The following is a 17,341-nucleotide window of genomic DNA, read 5'->3' as shown; positions in this document are numbered from 1 at the left end:
TCTGGGTGCTGTGGTGTGTGTTTGGATTCTGTGTCGCATTTTACCTGAGAGAAGTGAGCAGAAGCAAACTCAGTATCTGAACTGTGTAACTGGCAATCATTTCTTCCAGCGCTGGATTCCCCTCCAGCATCATTATGCAGCCACCAGTATAGGTGAGGACTCCTAGCATGGAGACTGATCCCACTGAGCATCATTTACTGCACTCAAAGGTAGCTGAGCAATAAGGTCTTGGCTGATTCTGCACTTTACATGGATGTAAATGTACCCTGCTGTGTATCTCATGGACTAGCTCTGTCCTTTTAGCATACAAAGAAGAAGGGGAGAATTTTAGTTTCTGCACCTCCTGTGAGGTGCACAGGACAATTCAAACACAAGTTGTCAGGCAGGGGTGGCGCCCCAGTTGCCTAAAATTGGCTCTTAAAAGAAACCTCTAAGACTCAATTTATGAGTTTTAGCAGGCAGGCACTCTTTATTACGGTGCACTGGAATGATTTCATGAGACTGGTTGCCCTGGGAATCAGTTTGCCAAAGTGCACACAGAGGCATCTTCGCTATAGCTTATATGTCAGCATTACATGATTCTTCATTTTTTGTTCCCTGCATTCCTGTTACATATTCATGACATTTCCCAACACTTATTAGCATATATACATATCCTTATAAGGTCTCTGAGGAGCTTCATTGAGGGACTTCAGTGGTCTTCTCCGTCTGGAACCCCCAGAGTTTTAAGTGACTGCCTTATGAACTTTAAGACAACACACCTGGTTATAGAGTAACTTGGTGTTGCTTGGCTGGCTGCCTCAGTTCCCTTCCTCATTGTTTCTTTACTTTGCTTGATTAGTTCCTTTAAATCACTTGGCTCAGCTATATGTAGTTTCTTTGGTACATGCTGCTGCAAAAACAACTAGTTCTTGTTACATCTGAAAACTCAGCTACCATTCCCCCCTTTTTCTTGAGCCTTGGCCATTAGGCCAATGTCTCATTATTTAAAGCATATTTTGAACAATAAGTGACTACAACAGCTACAGCATAGAATCATAATACAAGCTAATATACAAATGCAGATGATAATATTAAGGGTCTAGTCTTTTCGGCTTTCCAATTAAGTGGGGCTTTCTTAACTCAAGAATAATGTATCCAAGGTCCCTTTTTTGCAAATTAAACTGCTATAGATGTGATCAACAAAACCAGGAAAGATACTTTCCGCTTCACTTGTAGGGGCTTGGAGTCTCACTACTTTACGTAGACCCAGTTGCCAGGCGGGAATGGTATCCAATCCCACCAGTGGGGATGTTACCAAGAATCTCTGGCATTTAGTAGATCCTAAGGCGTACATTAGTTCATAAGGGTATCTTCTTCTAGGCTGAACCCAAATTCTCAGCAATATGATAGGTAGGGCCAGCACCCACGCCATTGAGGTTTTCTGGCAAATTTTATTTATCTTGTGTGTCACTGCTGTAATAAAATGTGATCCTCTACCTGATGACATTCCTTGAAGAATTCTGAACCTGGTAATAATGTATTTTAAGAGAACTTTCACTACTACTCTTGAAAGGCCTTCTTTCTGAGGAAATTCAGAAAAGTCTACTTGCCAATAGTTTCCAGGAAGGTTTCTAGCTTTGGTGACTCATACAGTTCTTTTAAGTATTTTTCTATAATTGTAGGTGGGACTATCACATTCCCTAAAGGGATAACAGTCCATCCTGTAGCTTGAAAGTTATTCAATTAACCGAAAGTCCCATTTTTTTTTTCTCGTCGTACTTTCTCATCGTAATTTTAAGTAACACTACCTTCTTTTCTGGGACTAAAGCCAGAATGCCTTTTTCTGCTGCCTCTTTTGCAGATTTGTCAGTGAAATGGTTTCCAGTTTCAGGGAAAGTTTTCAATGCCAAACATTTGCTCTTTTTCCTTGCCTTAAGTCCAGAGCTCTTGTAAGAGCAGTTAGTTCTGCTTTCTGAGCAGAGACAATAGATGGGAAGGCCTGTGATTCGATTACCTTGTCTGTGGTGGTCACTGCACACCTTGTCACACATTGTCATTTGTTTTCTCTCCCGAGAAAAGCTGCTTCCATCAGTATACAATTCTCAGACAGGATTTTCCAGAGGAACATCCTTTAGGTTGGTCAGCTGGAGTAGGCTCTGGCTCTTCGCTGATCCTCTAAAAATTGTGCAAGCACTTACTTCTAGGGCAACATTCTGCCTCTCATAGGCAAACAGTTCAAACGGTTTTGAGAGACGTGGCAGACCCAGAGCCAGGGCTCTCCTCAGGGAATGCTTTAGCTGCTTAAAGACTGCTCTTGCGTGGTCTGTCCAAGTGAAGAAATTCTTATAGGCTGCTTTTAAAAGTTCATATAATGGTCTTACGAAAAGTCCATAATTAGTAATCCAGAGTCAACACTAGCTTACCACTCCCAGGAAGGCAGCTCATGAACTGTTTGTGGCTCAGGAAGGCAACAGGTGGCTTCTTTTCTTCCTTCCCAGTTTCCAGATTTTCTCATTCAAAACCAAAGATTTCTTGGGCTTTCCTTGTTCGAGGGAATGCAGAAAAAGGCATCTTTTAAGTCTAATCCTGTAAACTATTCTAGGTTATTATTTCAGGTAGTTCTCTCAGGTCTTGCATTAATCAATAATCTTTCCCATTTGCTTTCTTTATAGGTACTTGGATTCACATTCTACTAGCAAACTATGCTTAGCAAATTTGTCTATTATTTGCACCAATCCAACTTGGCTTTCTAATTTTAAAGGATGCTGTTTAGACCTCACCAATATAAATCCTGGCTTAGGGGTAATTCTTGCAGGTTGTGCCCTTTTCAATTTCCCTGGAATTTCACTGGCCCACACAATAGGAACAACCGCGTCTTCAACTTCAGTTGGGATGTTGCTGCTAATAGGAGTTACTTCCTGCACAAGAGGAGCTGCTGCTTCTACATATTCAGTTTCAGGAATTAGGATTTCAATGTCTCCATTTTTAAATTTAATTTCTACCTCAAGTTTTCCAATAAATCTCTTTCTAGCAAAGGTTTGAGGAAGTTTGACAGACAGAGAAATGGATCCATTACCCATTGTTTTCCCAATGTAACCCATCACACCAATAAACTTTACCTCACGATTTAAGTGCTGATGATCATGGATCTTCTAACTTGACAGTGATATGTCTCTATGGACAGGTAGATCTCCACACCCCCTCACCAGTGCTGTCTGTAACAATCTGAATGGCTAAGTGCAAAGGCAGGTTTAGGAGTGGAAAGTCTGGAAGATGGTTGAGGTTTGAGGGTTAGGATTTGGCTACAGCCCTAAAGGCTCTCCAGACCCTGCAGTAGGGCTGGGATTTGTGGTAGTTTAAAGGGAGGGATTTGGAAAGCATGTTTAAATTTTAACTATGAAGTTCCAGAGTAGCCCTGAAGACTTGGCAAGTCCCGTCTGTGAGGCAAAGACGTTAGCATTGCAAGTTCTTTTGGTTAAGAGCAAACTCACCAAGGAGATCTGCCAGCAAGGCAGGCTGCTGACAGCCTGCTCTGTGCTTCATGTGCAGTTTAACAGGACCGGAATGAATGCATAAACTCAGCCCAGCACTTGGATTTTTCCAGTGCCTTGTGCAGTGCCAGAAGTGCCCTCTGTTGATGTTGGCTTCATTCTGGGTGTCACTTTCTCTCTCCTTCTGCACCTTTGTTTAAACAGGTGCTTTTTTCTTCTCTTTATTCAATTTCCTCAGCAGCCCATGAGCAATGCAGATTCCAACTCTGCAGAAGAGGATTTTTGCCAGACTACTACTTTCTCTGAAACTTTTTAAAAACACTTTGCAAATATTACAGCTTTCTTTGCAAATGTCTTCTCTCTCCCTTACCTCCCTTTCTCCTATCTGGTGATATTGAAAAGCAGAACTGGAGCTAGTTAGGCCTGCATCTGGTACTGGTGCTTAGAGAGAACCGTGGGCTACAGCTTGGGATCTTGCAGAGAGGGAGAGACTCCACTTATTGCTGCCAGTGCCACCATGTTCTTATAATCCGTTTTGCAGAGGTCAGCAAAGCACAGGTCTAGTAAAGGTCCCCAGAACAGAGGTTTATTGGGAAAACAACTGCTGTGGTGGTTACACCCCCCCCCCCCACATGAATTCAGCTTACTTCTTACTGACCCCATGAGGGGTAGCTCATTCATGAGCCCATTATTGCAGAGGGAGTTGACACACAACCCTGCTGTGTACACATGCTCTGTGTAAAAGTTGCACGTGGTGACATTATTCAATATACATTGTAATTTCTATGCCCACTTTCTTAACATCTCTTCTGTGTCCTTCAAAATGTTTTTTTCTGACATTTAAACTGTAGTACCTGTGATGTCTGGCTACTAGAGAGCATTTGGAGGGAGGTGGCTGTCTTCCAAGAGAATTTAAAGACAGTGAAAAAACCACTTTTATACAAAACATATTGATTTCTTTTTGGCCTAAACTTCCCCTTCTCTGCTTAGAGCAGGAGATGTCAAACATCACACTCATTTTTTTATCCTTCACAAAATTGAGGGATTGTGGTGACTCAGCCTGGAGTTTGGTGGTATGGATGCTTCCATCTAGCTTTTGACCAGCTCCACTGCTTGAGCACTGAGGACTGCTGGCCTCCAGGGACACAGATCCACCCTCAGCTACCTCTGTGCTTCTTCCCTGTCTCTGGGGCAAGTGATGAATGGTTCTGTGGACTGGGGAGGAACTCAGTACAAGACAGCAGCCAGGCACTGTGGACTCTGTCACAAATTCCAGTGGGTGCAGAGCCCTGCTAAGAGATGCTCTCTTCCTGAGTGCCTCCTGGCCACCAGCATCTGGTCACCATGCCAGTAATGGGAGATGGAGATGGGGCTGAGTCAGATGAATCACACACACTGAGCCTGTGACTTTGTTTTTGCTGCTCCAGCATTTATTTCATTCTGCTTAATTATCTGGGAGTTAGACTGGATTGAGTGCTTGGGATGTAGGTTTCAAATCAGTGCTAAGTTTAGAACTTGTGAAGTGTTTACATATCTGCTCTCACAAAACAGCTGCTGGAGTCAGTAGGAGTCAAGACTCTCAATACCTTTGCCATTGTGACCTCCTGTGCTGTTATGAGGGATCTCTTTGTCCCCTGGAGCTGCTGTGAATCTACTGTGAACAAACAAATGTCAGCTGGGATTGTTCAACGGGCACTGCCTGTACTTTTTTAGACCTATGAAAAGAAATGAATGGCATCTTAGTGACAGAAAACGATTCACATTCTTGTTCCAGTTCCTGTTTGCATGTTTATCCAGATGCATTGACACATTTTTCTCAGCCACTGGCACCAGCCTCTTGGAGCTGAGCAAAGCCCAGGGGAGGGGGGAAGGAGAGGGAGAATTTGTATCTGCCTACAAAGTGTGTGTGTGTGGAGGGAGGGGTGTGTAAAAAAAAAAGACCAAACCCTAGTTTCCTTGCTATGCATTAATCTGTTCTAAAGCAAAGGAAAATATTACTAGGCCCTGCATATGTAAGAATTCAGTTTGGTACTGAATTAGTGGTGCATTTTGATATAAAATGGCCTTAATGCTAAAATAGAAGAACTTCCTTATTTTGAGAATAAATAGTTCCAAGAACCAGATTTTCTTTTGATTTATGGTAAGATAGGGAAAAGTTCGGTAAAATCACTAGACTAACAGGTGTAAAATAAGCACGTGGAAAGAAGCTCCCAAACTAGATAACGTGTGTTCCCATCACCTAGGACTAGAGCCACAGCCTTTTGGTAGGTAGAGAAAAATCCCATAGGACTTAAACCCTGCAGCTTTTTACCTGCCTGACCAATGTTCAACATTCATTTCCACTCGTAAGTGTGTGTGTGCAAGTTGGCCCTGAACTGGACCACAGAGGACTGTGTGATACAGCTGGGGTGAACCACAGCTGTCAGATTTTCTCTTCAAACTGAAATACAGGCAGGGCAGAGACAAGGTGAGGATTCCAGCTTTGCCTGCTCCCTCTGCTTTCCTCATGGAGGAAAGGAGCAGAGCACTATGCATGTATACTGGTTTTGTATAAACCTGGTCTCCGCTTCAAGATTGAGACCTACCTTGGGCGTTACAGACTCAAAAAGCTTGGGGACAGCATGACCACAAGAGTTCACAGTGAGCTCCAGCTGAGCGCACAAGCCAAAGGGTCATGGGACAATCCATCTGGAGGCAAAACAATGGGACTGGGGCTGCAACTGACACAGGGAGCAGGGGCAGTGCAGTGAACAGAAAACAGGGTTGGTTAGCAGAATAAAAGGCAATAATGCTGGTCCATGCACAGGGGCGTAGGAAGCAGTGAGGCTGCTGAGATGATTGGATTGGCTGGGGAATATCCTGCATGGTACAACCCTGTACCTGCAACACTATAAACACAGGAATGAGGAGGAAGGAAGGAAACTTTGGGGCTTCTTGTCTGCTTCCTGGGAGAAACAGCAATAACTGCAGGTGGCCTGGAGATTTCAGAAGGAGAGAAGCAGCACCATACCTTCTCTCCTGACCAGCCCTCCAGAGGAATCCACCTCTCTGGAGGTCTCCCATAAAAATGTGGACTACTTTCTTCCTGAGCTGCCTGCTGTACACCCTGGGGATAGTGGCACAACCGTAAGTGCTATTTAAAAACCTAGTGACTGACAGCTGTGATGCTGAGGGAGGGGCCGAGATAGCTGGGAGAGAGTGTGGGACCCTCAGAGTCATTTCCTGGAAGGGATAGACATAGGGTGGTATGCAGCACACCATGAGCTCTGTTATGAACACAGACCCTCCTGAACATGGGAACCTCTCTCTGGAATACCGCTGCAGTACAAGAACTAGGTGAGGACTGGTGGTGGGAACAAGAGTGAGGGACTGACGTAGTCTGACACAGGATGAAGGGAAAGGTGTTGGATAAAGTGAAGGGCAAAAGGAAAGGGTTGCAGGGCTGGGGATGGTTAAGCAGGAACCAATCTACTGTCAAGATAGTTAATGAGCCATGTCAAAGCAAGGGGAGTGAATCGTGTTCTGTCACCTGAAAGTATTTCTCTTGTATTTATCTGAAATGAACTACATACCTTCCATCACTCCTGTGAGAGGTTCACACTCTCACTGTTAATCTGTCCCCCTCACTGCAGCAGAGCAGAACCTCCTGCCCCCAGAGGAATGATTTCCTCAGAACAGAGTATTAGTGCCAAGTGTCAATGAGACTGCTCCCAAGATGTGATGTTTTTTTCCCTCACTGCAGGAGGTACCTGATCATTATTCCAGCATCCCTGCCCTACCCCTCATTCCAGAGGGTGTGCTTGGACCTCCGCGGGGTGGAAAAGCCTATTCGTGTGGCCTTAACTCTGATGCATCCATCTGGCAACCTCAGCCTCTATCGCAAGGTCGTCCGGAACAATTGGATCTTTGAGTGCACCAGATTTCAGGTCGGAATCATTCTTGGCAGGGACCTCTAACTGGCAGCTCCCAGCATGCTCTTTTGGCTCATGATGCCTCTTACCAGAGAAATAGAAAATGAGGATGACAAGAGGAAGAGAGGGCATGGAAAGGAGTGAATGCAAAATCAGGGAGAGTGTTTAGTGAGAGCCTGCTGTCTGCTCCCTGGCTTTGTCTGTCCACTTGGTACTCTTCCTGTCGGGTACCTCATCATCCACCTTGGTGGCACACTGAGAAAAGGCTGCCTGGCCAGGCTCCAAAGGTCTGGGGAAGATGGAAGAGCACCCGAATGGCAGCTGTGCAGCTAATTCTCTCCTCTGAGAAGGATGCACTGTCACAGGGTGTTTAAATCTGTGATGCAGAAAGAACCAGACTTTTCATCTCAGACAGCTTCCCATCATGTCTGCTTCACTCCAAGCTTTTATTTAATGGCCTGAAAATGTGCTGGGGGACTGGGAAAGACATGGGAGGGTGCACACAATCTCAGCACAAATCTTTTAGATTTTCCAAACTCATGATCCTTGTTTTCTTTGTTTGCACTGAAGAATAAGAGCAGATTTCAGTCTCTGTGACCCACACACTCCAGGAAACAGATTTCTCATCAGCATAGACATTTTCTTCCCTTGAGTTAAGTCTTCTCCATCTTGCTCCATGCAGAGTTTAACAGTAGACCCTTGAAGGGGTAAACACAATTTCTGTGCCAGAACTGACTCCCTTTTTTCTCTTGTCCAAGATCTATCCCAGCTGCTAAGCATTGTCCCTTGTGCTTCCATAGACGTACTCTTCAGTCTGAGGGCCTGTGCTGGCCTTTAGAGTAAGGTAGTGAATAGGCTGGCCTTGCAGTGCAGCCGAAGCAAGGAGAAGAGCACTGCTGACCTAGAGGCTTTCCTCTTTTGTGTCCCAGGTCCCCCAACCTGCAGGCAGCCAGGAGGTGGGCACGGTCCACCTGCGCATCTCCAATGACCAGTACTTCAGTGCAAATGAAGAGAAGCAAGTCCTGATCCGCAGGGCTGGGACAGGCACGTTTATTCAGATGGACAAACCCATCTATAACCCAGGACAGACAGGTGAGCACTGCAAGGAGTACCCTGACAGTGCCCCTGCCTTGGCCTGCCCAGACTTTGTTTCCAATTTCCCATGAGGGGTGTGTTGAGTGCTTTGTGCTGTGTGGCCTCCATGAGCACAGAGGGGGTGTGCTGCCTTCCGTAGTGATGTATCCATGAACCACATTTTAGGAGCAGGAAAGGTCAGCCTCACACGCTCTAGGAGCAGAGCTGGCTTGGAAGAGGAGTAAACCTGAACATGGTCTTCTTGGCCAAGGCCAGGTATATAGGACTGACCTGTCTACACTGCAGACAAGGAAATGTAAGGGTAACTGGATGTAGCCCATGGGAAAATCCCTAAATTGTGAGGCTCACTGCTGTGCTGCTGCCGCGTGTTTCAGGGAAAAGGTGGTGAACAGGACTGAGTAAGGGGTTTGGGGGCTGCAGGGCAGGCTTGGGCTGTCAGTAGGGCTATATGGGGAACTGTGATTTTGGGGTGAGAAAAATCCAGGGCAAGTCCATTCCCAGATGCACTCTGTGTCTATAGTGTGCTCTTATTCATTTTCTCCCTGCAGTGAAATTCCGGATTGTGACGTTGACTGAAGATTTTGTTCCTATTAACAGCAAGGTAAATCCTAAGTGAAGGTGATGAAGGTGAGGAAGTCTCCAGGTTCCCTCTGATGGTTCTGCCTCATTTACCATCCCCATGCTGCGGAGGCTGGGACAGTCCCAGCACCCAGGGTGGCCAATGCCAACCCTCAAGCAAACCAATTTGGAACAACAGTGCCTGCTTACCACTGACTCTGCTGTTGCCCTCACAGGACAGCTGCTGGCAGGTGGGAAGGTTGGTGCTGGTGATGGTATTTGTGGAGTGTGCCAGTGCTCCCAGCTAGCTGAATTAGCTGTGTGCACCTGCCCCCTGCCAAAAAAGCAGGCAGGGCTTCTGGGGACATTCATGGGCTGCTAGCCACAGGCACAATTGTCAGACAAATTTGTGTGCAGAACCAGCCAGACCCAAGCTGCCAGAGCTGCCCTCCCACAGCTTTGGAAAACTCAGTGATTTGTGGACTGTGTGGCACCTAAGGGTGGCAGGAGAGTCTGAGGCAAGCTGCAAAATTTAAAGAAAAATTAATTGATATGGGAAAGGATACACATGAAGTGATCATTAAAAAAAAAGGAGAGAAAACAGTATAATCAAATTATACAGACTTGCTGCTGGCAGCAGCTCATTCTCCCCATGTCCAGGGAGTGAGAAGTTGCCAGAGACTTGCATATCTGCTGTCCAGGAAACTGCAAGGCTAGCATCTTTCTACAGTGAGCAATTATACCTGCAGCCAGCAGCTATAGATATTTCACACTCCTCTGTCCTCAAGCAATCTCAGGAGAGCCAACAGGAATTCATGCCATGACAATTAAATACTGAAGGGCACGCATGAGGACAGTTGAATCAAATCCTTCTGGACTGAAATAAAGGAAGAGATCCTGCTGGCTTCTTTATTGCTGACTAAATTTCCTCCTTTTTGGGCTATTGGTGATGTCCTAGAATCACTCACTCCTTTCTCCTCCCAAAAGAGAAGTCATATCACTTATATTAGTTAGATAATAGAGTAAGCAATACATTTCCTTCTGTGCCTACAGTTGTTTCATGAAGATATTTGACCATAAATGATTGATCTCTATGTGCGAGTATAAGCAAATTAGCACTATAACTGTTAATAATGCTGTGATGAAAATTCAGAAGAGGTCCGATTTATCCAAAGCTATTATAAGGCTTGAATGCGCTATGCATTAAAGCTATAATATGTAGTTTTTAAATTAGATGAGTTGAAGATAACAAGGGTGCTGTTCACCAGCATGTTTTGTTTTAGCATTGACATTAGATTCAATTTATGAAAATAATTAACCTGCATATATTTTTTATTTCAGTGAAAACAGAGTTGCCTATGTTAACCTGTATTAAAGCTCAGAATGATGAATAATGTGAATTAAATATCAATTACATGTTTACAGACTGGTTACTCTCCCAAGTCACTGTTCCTGCCTCCTTATGCCTTGTGCTCACAAATTACATGTTCTTCACCAGAACTGCCTCCTGGCTGATAGATACAGTGATATAAGAACAGAGAATTAATGGGCCTAGAAGGGGTGAAGTATGTCCTGCTTTGTCCCTCTCTGTTACTGCCAGCTGCAGTCAGCATTAATTCATATCTCCAAGCCTTACCTCCTAGTCAGGCATTGTAAAGGCAGATGTGAGGTGTATTCTTCTTATAGGTGATGCAGTTCTGCTAATTTTTGAGATTTATGTTACAAAACTGAGGCCATTTATTATTTGTGAACTTGGGATGATGGTACTTCTGAGTATTCCTACTCTTCTCCTTTTTATTAAAGCAAATTCTACCTTTCACAGTTGTAGAATATCTATCAAAGTGCATCTTAAAAATTCAGGAATCAAAAAGCAAATCTAAAGAATAGCACAGTTATGTATCTTCCTTACTACTTCAAAGCAATTCTGCTGTTTTCAATAGGACCAAGCTTCTTGTGTTATAATGTTTGTCACAATACTTTTGCTGGGTGGGTAGGATAAGTTTATAGGGAGGTTGCTATGGCATGCCAGTTTCTGACATTGCTGTCTGTTTGCTTTGCAGTACTCCATGGTGGAAATCCAGGTGGGTGTTTCAGACTCCTCGGGTGTTATGAGGAAAGGTACTTCAGTATGGATAGAACCTAGGCTTCTGTCTTTCTGATTCAAGTTACTCTTCTTAGGCTCTATGCACGCACATTCTCTGTCCAAATGGTTCCTATTAACAAGCCTTGATGATCCAAATGGTTCAGCTTCATCCATTTCTACATTCAGGAATGCCTGCCAGACTTTAGCTAACTTTTACAGTTCATCTTTACATAAGATTGGAGACTTTTCATACCTTCTTTCACAATGGCAGTAGAGAGTAGAGTAAACCTGGGTGGATTGGGTTCACCTCTGTTCATGCTTCAGTACTCAGGTCACTTTACCATCATCTGGGAAAAGAGCAGGAACCTTTGAAAGCCTCTGAAATCTCTGAAATGCCTTTGAATCCAGTGGGATCTGGATAGAGAATAGCAGATATTGCTGATGAGTCCCTTTTCTTTCCTTCCCTTGCACCACAGGACCCGAACCAAAACTGCATTGGCCAGTGGCTGGATGTGAGACCAAAACAGGGCATTGCAGATCTCTCTTTCCAGTTAGCTGACAAACTCTCTCTGGGAACGTATACCATCCGTGCCCAGTCCTTTAAGTCCAGTTCAGTCCAGTCCAGTACCTTTAAGGTGGAGGAACGTGGTAAGGAGAACAAAGAATGGGATGGAAGAAGTTGCTTGTTTGTTGCTTGCCTGCTTGTATAACAATGTAAAGCCAAATATTGTAAACTAAGATGTAGTGCCTGAGGGCTAGGACTGAACAGAAATCTATGGAGTATAGAATGTGCAATATCAGAAACGAACAAAAGAGACATCGTGCTGGAGATTCCTGTAGAAGGTATCTGCTAACAACTAGGCTGGTACAGGGTGAGAATACACTGAAGATTTCTTCAAGACTGGTTTTGGGAAAAAAAGGGGATTCTTTCTTTGGTTTCCCTGTTTTTAATTAATGCTTGCTTTTACCTCATTAATATGTTCCTTCATGGGACTCCAGCCTTACAGGAACACACTCTTGCTTTTTGTGATCCTGTGTCCAGGTAGTCTTATACCTTTGATGGAGTAACTCTGAGGTTTTTGTTCCAGTGTTGCAAAAGTTTAATGTTTTCTTCGAGGGACCAACTCAGATTTATGCTTCAGATAAAACCTTCCTGCTGCGTGTGTGTGGCAGGTAAGGAGAATGTTCAGGGGAAATGAAGGAGCTCACCAAAACTGTGTCTCTCCTTCCATATATCTTCTATCTCTTGAATCCGTCAAAGAGAAGTGGCCCAAGAAGGGCTAAGCACAGCCATTCCTTCAAAGAATCCCAAATAGTGCAAGATTCAAAATGTTGGGTTCTCCCTTGGGGAAGAAGGACATGAGCCGTACTAGAGAGAGACCATTCAGCTACAGGGAGACTTGTTCTAGGCAAGTGATACCCTGCTCTGGAAGTTGCGTGTGCCCAGCCTTGGAAGACCTTACATGGGGAAAACCACTTATCTGATATGGGGCAGATCTGCTCAGGTAAAGGAGCAGGAACTGGCATTTCTTTAGGGGTTTATGCTGTTCCTTCTCACTTGTATTACTGAACTTATTACCTTCTTAGAAGCCGCAAATGTACTTCTCTAGTTATGTGGTCATCAGCAAAAACTGAGCATTTGAGGGTGAGAAGGAAGGCAGGATCTCCGACAATATAAGCACAAAGGAGGAAGGGGAATTGTCTCAAAAACACTTTGCAGACAGATAAAGGGAGTGAACTCATTTGTATTTGGGGCTGCATTGTCTGGAGACTTTTGGTGTCTCTTTTCCCACTAGTCTGACATAATTTCTCATAAATTGGGACAGTTATAATTAGGTCATATGAAACTGTAGTAGCAAATAGTACAGCACTCTGAATCTCCAGGATGGGTCATAAAAGTCTTCTTTTTACTGGTACTGTCAGGAGCATTGCTCCAAAGGGAAAATCAGAGGGGAGTCAAAGCAAGGAAAGGCTGCAAAGCAGGCAGAGGGAATTTCTAAACTGATAAGGGCACACTTCTGCTGTACCTTGCAAAAAACAGCAAAGCAGGTCTGATGGTGGAAACAAGAATCCAGATCATGAGATAATCCCATAGTGAGGCAGGTCTGAGGTCACTCTGTAGCTCTTTTGCTGCCACTTGCTGGTGCTCTCTGCAGGGACACTGGTTTCTGCTGCTTTCACACCTGAACTAACATCTTCACTGAATACTGCCCTGTGCTGCGTGGATAAGCCTGGTCAGCTCTCTGTATCTGCCTGCAATTCCAGGACAGCAAGCGCCCAGAAGTGAGAGAGCTTCAAGGAGTGTGTGTCTGTTCCTGTCTGTGCTTTGTTTCTGCATCTTTTGCATGCCAGAACATGCTATTGCACTCCCTGAGTAGTCAATGTACTATATTTTATGCCTATCTGCTTGCCAGCTGCACTAAGACTTTCATCAGGAAGGGCACCTCTGTGGACCAATGTGCTCGACAGAACACAGAAGTGCCTCTGCCTGGCAGCTCCTCTGGTGTTCTCCCCACAGGTACAGCTTTGGGAAAGCAGTTAGAGGGACTGTGTGGGTGACTTTGTGCCAGAAGGCAAGGAGGAGGCCTCAAAATGCCAGCAAGGACATCTGCAGGGAATACAAAGGCCCAGTGAGTAAAATCCTGGAAGATATGTTGGTAGTAAAGAAGCACCACACAGGACTAAGGGTCAAGGGCTGAGTGAACAGAAAGAACTGCTATGTAAGGAAGGTTTGCCAACCTCCGTAATTATATGTAGACTAACAAATATGGTTTTATTCAATTAATGCAATTATTGTTCCCTAGACCTGCTAAGAAGCTTTCTTTATAACTTTGCTTATTAATGATTGGGTCTAGAAAAAGAGTAATTTCACAGAAAGTTTTAGAATTCTTTTCTTTTCTGGAAAAAAACATAACTTGCCAGAAAATGATGCAATGTAAGAAACAACAACTAACAGAGTTTTCTCAGGTACAAAACTACTGCCTTATGGTGAAGCTATCCTGGAGCTGCACAAAGATGGCAGAGGCATCGTTAATTCCATAGCCAAATCATATAGTGGCTTTCATACTTTATTTTGTCTTTTTGTTTGTTCACAGATTCCTTATTGTTCATTTCCATTCCTAACGAAGTATTTAATAACTGTGCTCTTCCCTTGTACATATACAGTTGAAAACTTTTCATGCTTTATGTTTTGTCATTATGACTTGTTACAGTAGTTGTAATCTTCCAGCTCTGGAAATGATTTGTTACTTTGAATCTTCTTTCTAGCTAGATCTATTAAAATACTGATGTATTTGCTCTGTGTTTCATTTAGAGGAGTATTATGTTTTCTACTAAAGCTGGAAAGTTGACAACATTATAGCTTTGATAAAAGTGTGATGCATGTTTTGATTTATATTTCTACAATATGAACTACACATATTCATGTATATAAAATAGAAAATATAGAATTTAAAAGATGAACCATATCTATCTATCATAGAATCATGGAATACTTTGAGTATTTAAAGGGACCTTTAAAGCTGATCTAGTCCAACTCTTCTGCAATGAACAGTGACAGCTTCAACTGGGTCAGGAGCCTTGTCCAGTCTGACCTTGAATGTTTCCAGGGATGGAGTATCTACCACCTCTCTGGGAAAACCTCTTCCAGTGTTTTACTGCATTATTATTTGTTGTGGTCAACAGTTATGACAGAACGACTTGTACTTCTGAGTCCTCCCCTTCTCTCCAGCCCCAAATAATATCTACCACTGCTAATTGCAGACAGCGACCAATGGTTGTTTCACCTCTTCTGTGAGCACATCAGTCTTCAACCTGGCTCCCAGTGAGGAAGACAGCAAACTCTATGCAGAAGCCTCTCTCCTGGAGATGGGTACAGGTACCCAGGTGCTCATCAGGGAAGGCAAGGGCAAGAGAAACCATTCTGTGGCTTTGAGGGCCAGAGAGGGAACACCTGCTCCGCTCCTCCTCCCTGCTGCTGGGACTGTCACAGAACACAGAAAGGTGCTCTGCCAGCAGCAGGCAAATGAGGTGTGACTGGGAGAGTGGTCTGTGAGGCTACAAAGAGCGCTCACAGACATCTTAACTGAAAAAGGAGCTGCCACAAGAGCAGCCTCCAAACCTTGAAGAATGCTGGTGTTGGGATGGAAGTTTGAGACACTCTGCTTAGAGGGGTTGGAATAGAAAAGTGAGATTAAAATAGGGTAGAGTTGTCATCTCCAGTACTAATCCAGCTTCCCTTGCATTCTGCATTCCGACAGGGGTGCAGATCAACAGCTCCAGCCAGATCCTCATCTCCAGGACAGCTGCAAGGGCAGTGTTTGAGACACCTAATGAATATTACATTCCTGGAGTACCCTACAGGGGGAAGGTGATTTTCTTCCTTTGCTTTTTTGCTCCCCAACATTTGCCAAGGAATACAAATTTTGCTGACACCTACTGTTTTCTGCTTCTCAGACAAAGTACTTTACCTTGCATTGTGTCACATTACCTGCCGGTTTGACTCCAGTTGCTGCATTTCAGATTCCATGTTGAGTTTACACCTCCAGCTCCTGTTGAGAATGATGAGTGGTGTCTCAGCAGGGGTGCTGGGAATGCAAGAATGTCTCAGCTGTTGGCTAGGAGATAGCTCCTCATGCTCTAGCCACACCCACCTTTTGGAGCAGTCTGATTTTAATCATGTTCAGTTTAGCTTTAGAGATGAGGGAGCTTTACAGTTCTCCTGCCTTCTTGGGGCCAGATTGAAGTTAAGACTACCTACAAAGGAAGATCTATGCTTTTCAGAAAGAGGAAGGTTTTGAGTTATGACACTGGAAAAAATATCTAACTTTGCCTTTCTTGCCTCACCCTGTTGTCATCAGATTAAGGTTCAGGATCACTATGGAACTGGTATGAAAAACAGAAAAGTTTATCTCGTGATAAGATTCATGAGGCGTCGGTTTATCAAAACATACATCACAGATGGCAGTGGAATAGCATCATTCAACCTGGACACAACTGCCTGGAACAGCTCATCAGTCTCTTTGGAGGTAAATACCACCTCTGTATACAGCAAAGTGAGTATCCTTGAGTTGTGTCAGTGCTCCCCATTCCTACCCTTTACCCTTTAGCCCTGCTGCCAGCTCAGTCTTGGGCTCACCACACAGCTCTGCCTGTGTAGAGTCAGCAGGAAGGCAGTGAGCCAACAGTCTTTCCCAAACCAAGCTGATGACATCCTAACACAGCACTGAAGCTTGAAACACTTGATTTCTTTCAGGGAAGGTTCACACTGGAGGATCACATGCACACACCTCGAAAAACTGACCTCAGTTACACGAATGCATACCATTACCTGCAGCCCTTCCATGTCACAACCAAGAGCTTCCTGGACATACACCCACCTACAGAAACACTGCCTTGTGGGCTGAAGCAGAATGTCCAGGTGACCTTCACACTCAATCGTGATGACCTGGGAGAAGACACCAGCCGTATAGGTTTTGCATATTATGTGAGTAAGGGAAAAGGCTGCACTGAGGGTACCAGACCACAGTTTAAATTGAGGGTGTAATTTAGGTCATCCCTGGAGTGATGGCAGAAAACACTTGTTCTCAGAGAACTCTGTGAATGCTACACCCAATAGGACTCAGCCTGGCAACATCATGATCTGGTGGGGCCCCAGTCACTTCCATGGATGGGAGGAGGCTTCTGCCTTTGTAGCCCATCACCCCCTTAGCCTCTGTTAAGACTGCAGTGGGAAGTGTCTTGTGCAAAATCTGCTGTCAAACTCTTGTCCCTTTAAAACTGGATGGAGGATCATTTTTTCACTGTGGTTATCAAACAGCTGCTCAGTGGAAATGGATTTTGGTCTGGCCTGGAGGCTAGTCTCCTTGGAGGAAATACCTTAGTTATCACTCACTAATCTCCAGTAAACCCACTACCCATCTGTTGTCCAAACTGGACAGATTAGACCAGAATCTCATGTGTTAAAGCTTCTCCTCCCAACTGTGATGTCTGCAAATCTGCTGGACCTAAAGTCTGGGATTGGATTCACCCACAGTTTGTTTTGAAGGTTTTATTTTGCTTATGAGAGCAAGATGCACATAGGTAAGTGTGGCTTCACTCTGGTGGCAAACAGCAGCCTGTTCATCCCATTCATCCCATGTCCCTCTTCCTACAGGTCACTGGGAAGTCTGGAATTGTTGTCAGGGGCCAGAGGATTATCCAGATCGGGAAACTGAACAGTA

At 44.4% G+C, this 17,341-nt stretch overlaps 1 protein-coding gene across 1 annotated transcript in view; it reads left to right on the top strand.

The window, feature by feature from the left end:
- The first annotated feature begins 6,094 nt into the window (after nt 1-6,094).
- A2ML1 (alpha-2-macroglobulin like 1) overlaps nt 6,095-17,341 on the top strand; it is a 28,673-nt gene continuing 17,426 nt past the window's right edge. The window contains exons 1-14 of the mRNA XM_027652577.1: nt 6,095-6,113; nt 6,500-6,599; nt 7,216-7,399; nt 8,314-8,476; nt 9,028-9,080; nt 11,098-11,118; nt 11,597-11,768; nt 12,209-12,293; nt 13,639-13,750; nt 14,883-14,997; nt 15,380-15,489; nt 15,980-16,147; nt 16,375-16,605; nt 17,275-17,338. Of these exons, the coding sequence (XP_027508378.1) occupies nt 6,095-6,113; nt 6,500-6,599; nt 7,216-7,399; nt 8,314-8,476; nt 9,028-9,080; nt 11,098-11,118; nt 11,597-11,768; nt 12,209-12,293; nt 13,639-13,750; nt 14,883-14,997; nt 15,380-15,489; nt 15,980-16,147; nt 16,375-16,605; nt 17,275-17,338 (1,597 nt within the window). The remainder of the gene's footprint in view (nt 6,114-6,499; nt 6,600-7,215; nt 7,400-8,313; nt 8,477-9,027; nt 9,081-11,097; nt 11,119-11,596; nt 11,769-12,208; nt 12,294-13,638; nt 13,751-14,882; nt 14,998-15,379; nt 15,490-15,979; nt 16,148-16,374; nt 16,606-17,274; nt 17,339-17,341) is intronic.

The sequence above is a fragment of the Corapipo altera genome, unplaced genomic scaffold, assembly GCF_003945725.1.
Source record: "Corapipo altera isolate COAL_440 unplaced genomic scaffold, ASM394572v1 0, whole genome shotgun sequence".
Taxonomy (NCBI): Eukaryota; Metazoa; Chordata; class Aves; order Passeriformes; family Pipridae; genus Corapipo; species Corapipo altera.
Note: the sequence above shows the minus strand (reverse complement) of the source record. Positions and strands in the feature narration are given on the sequence as shown.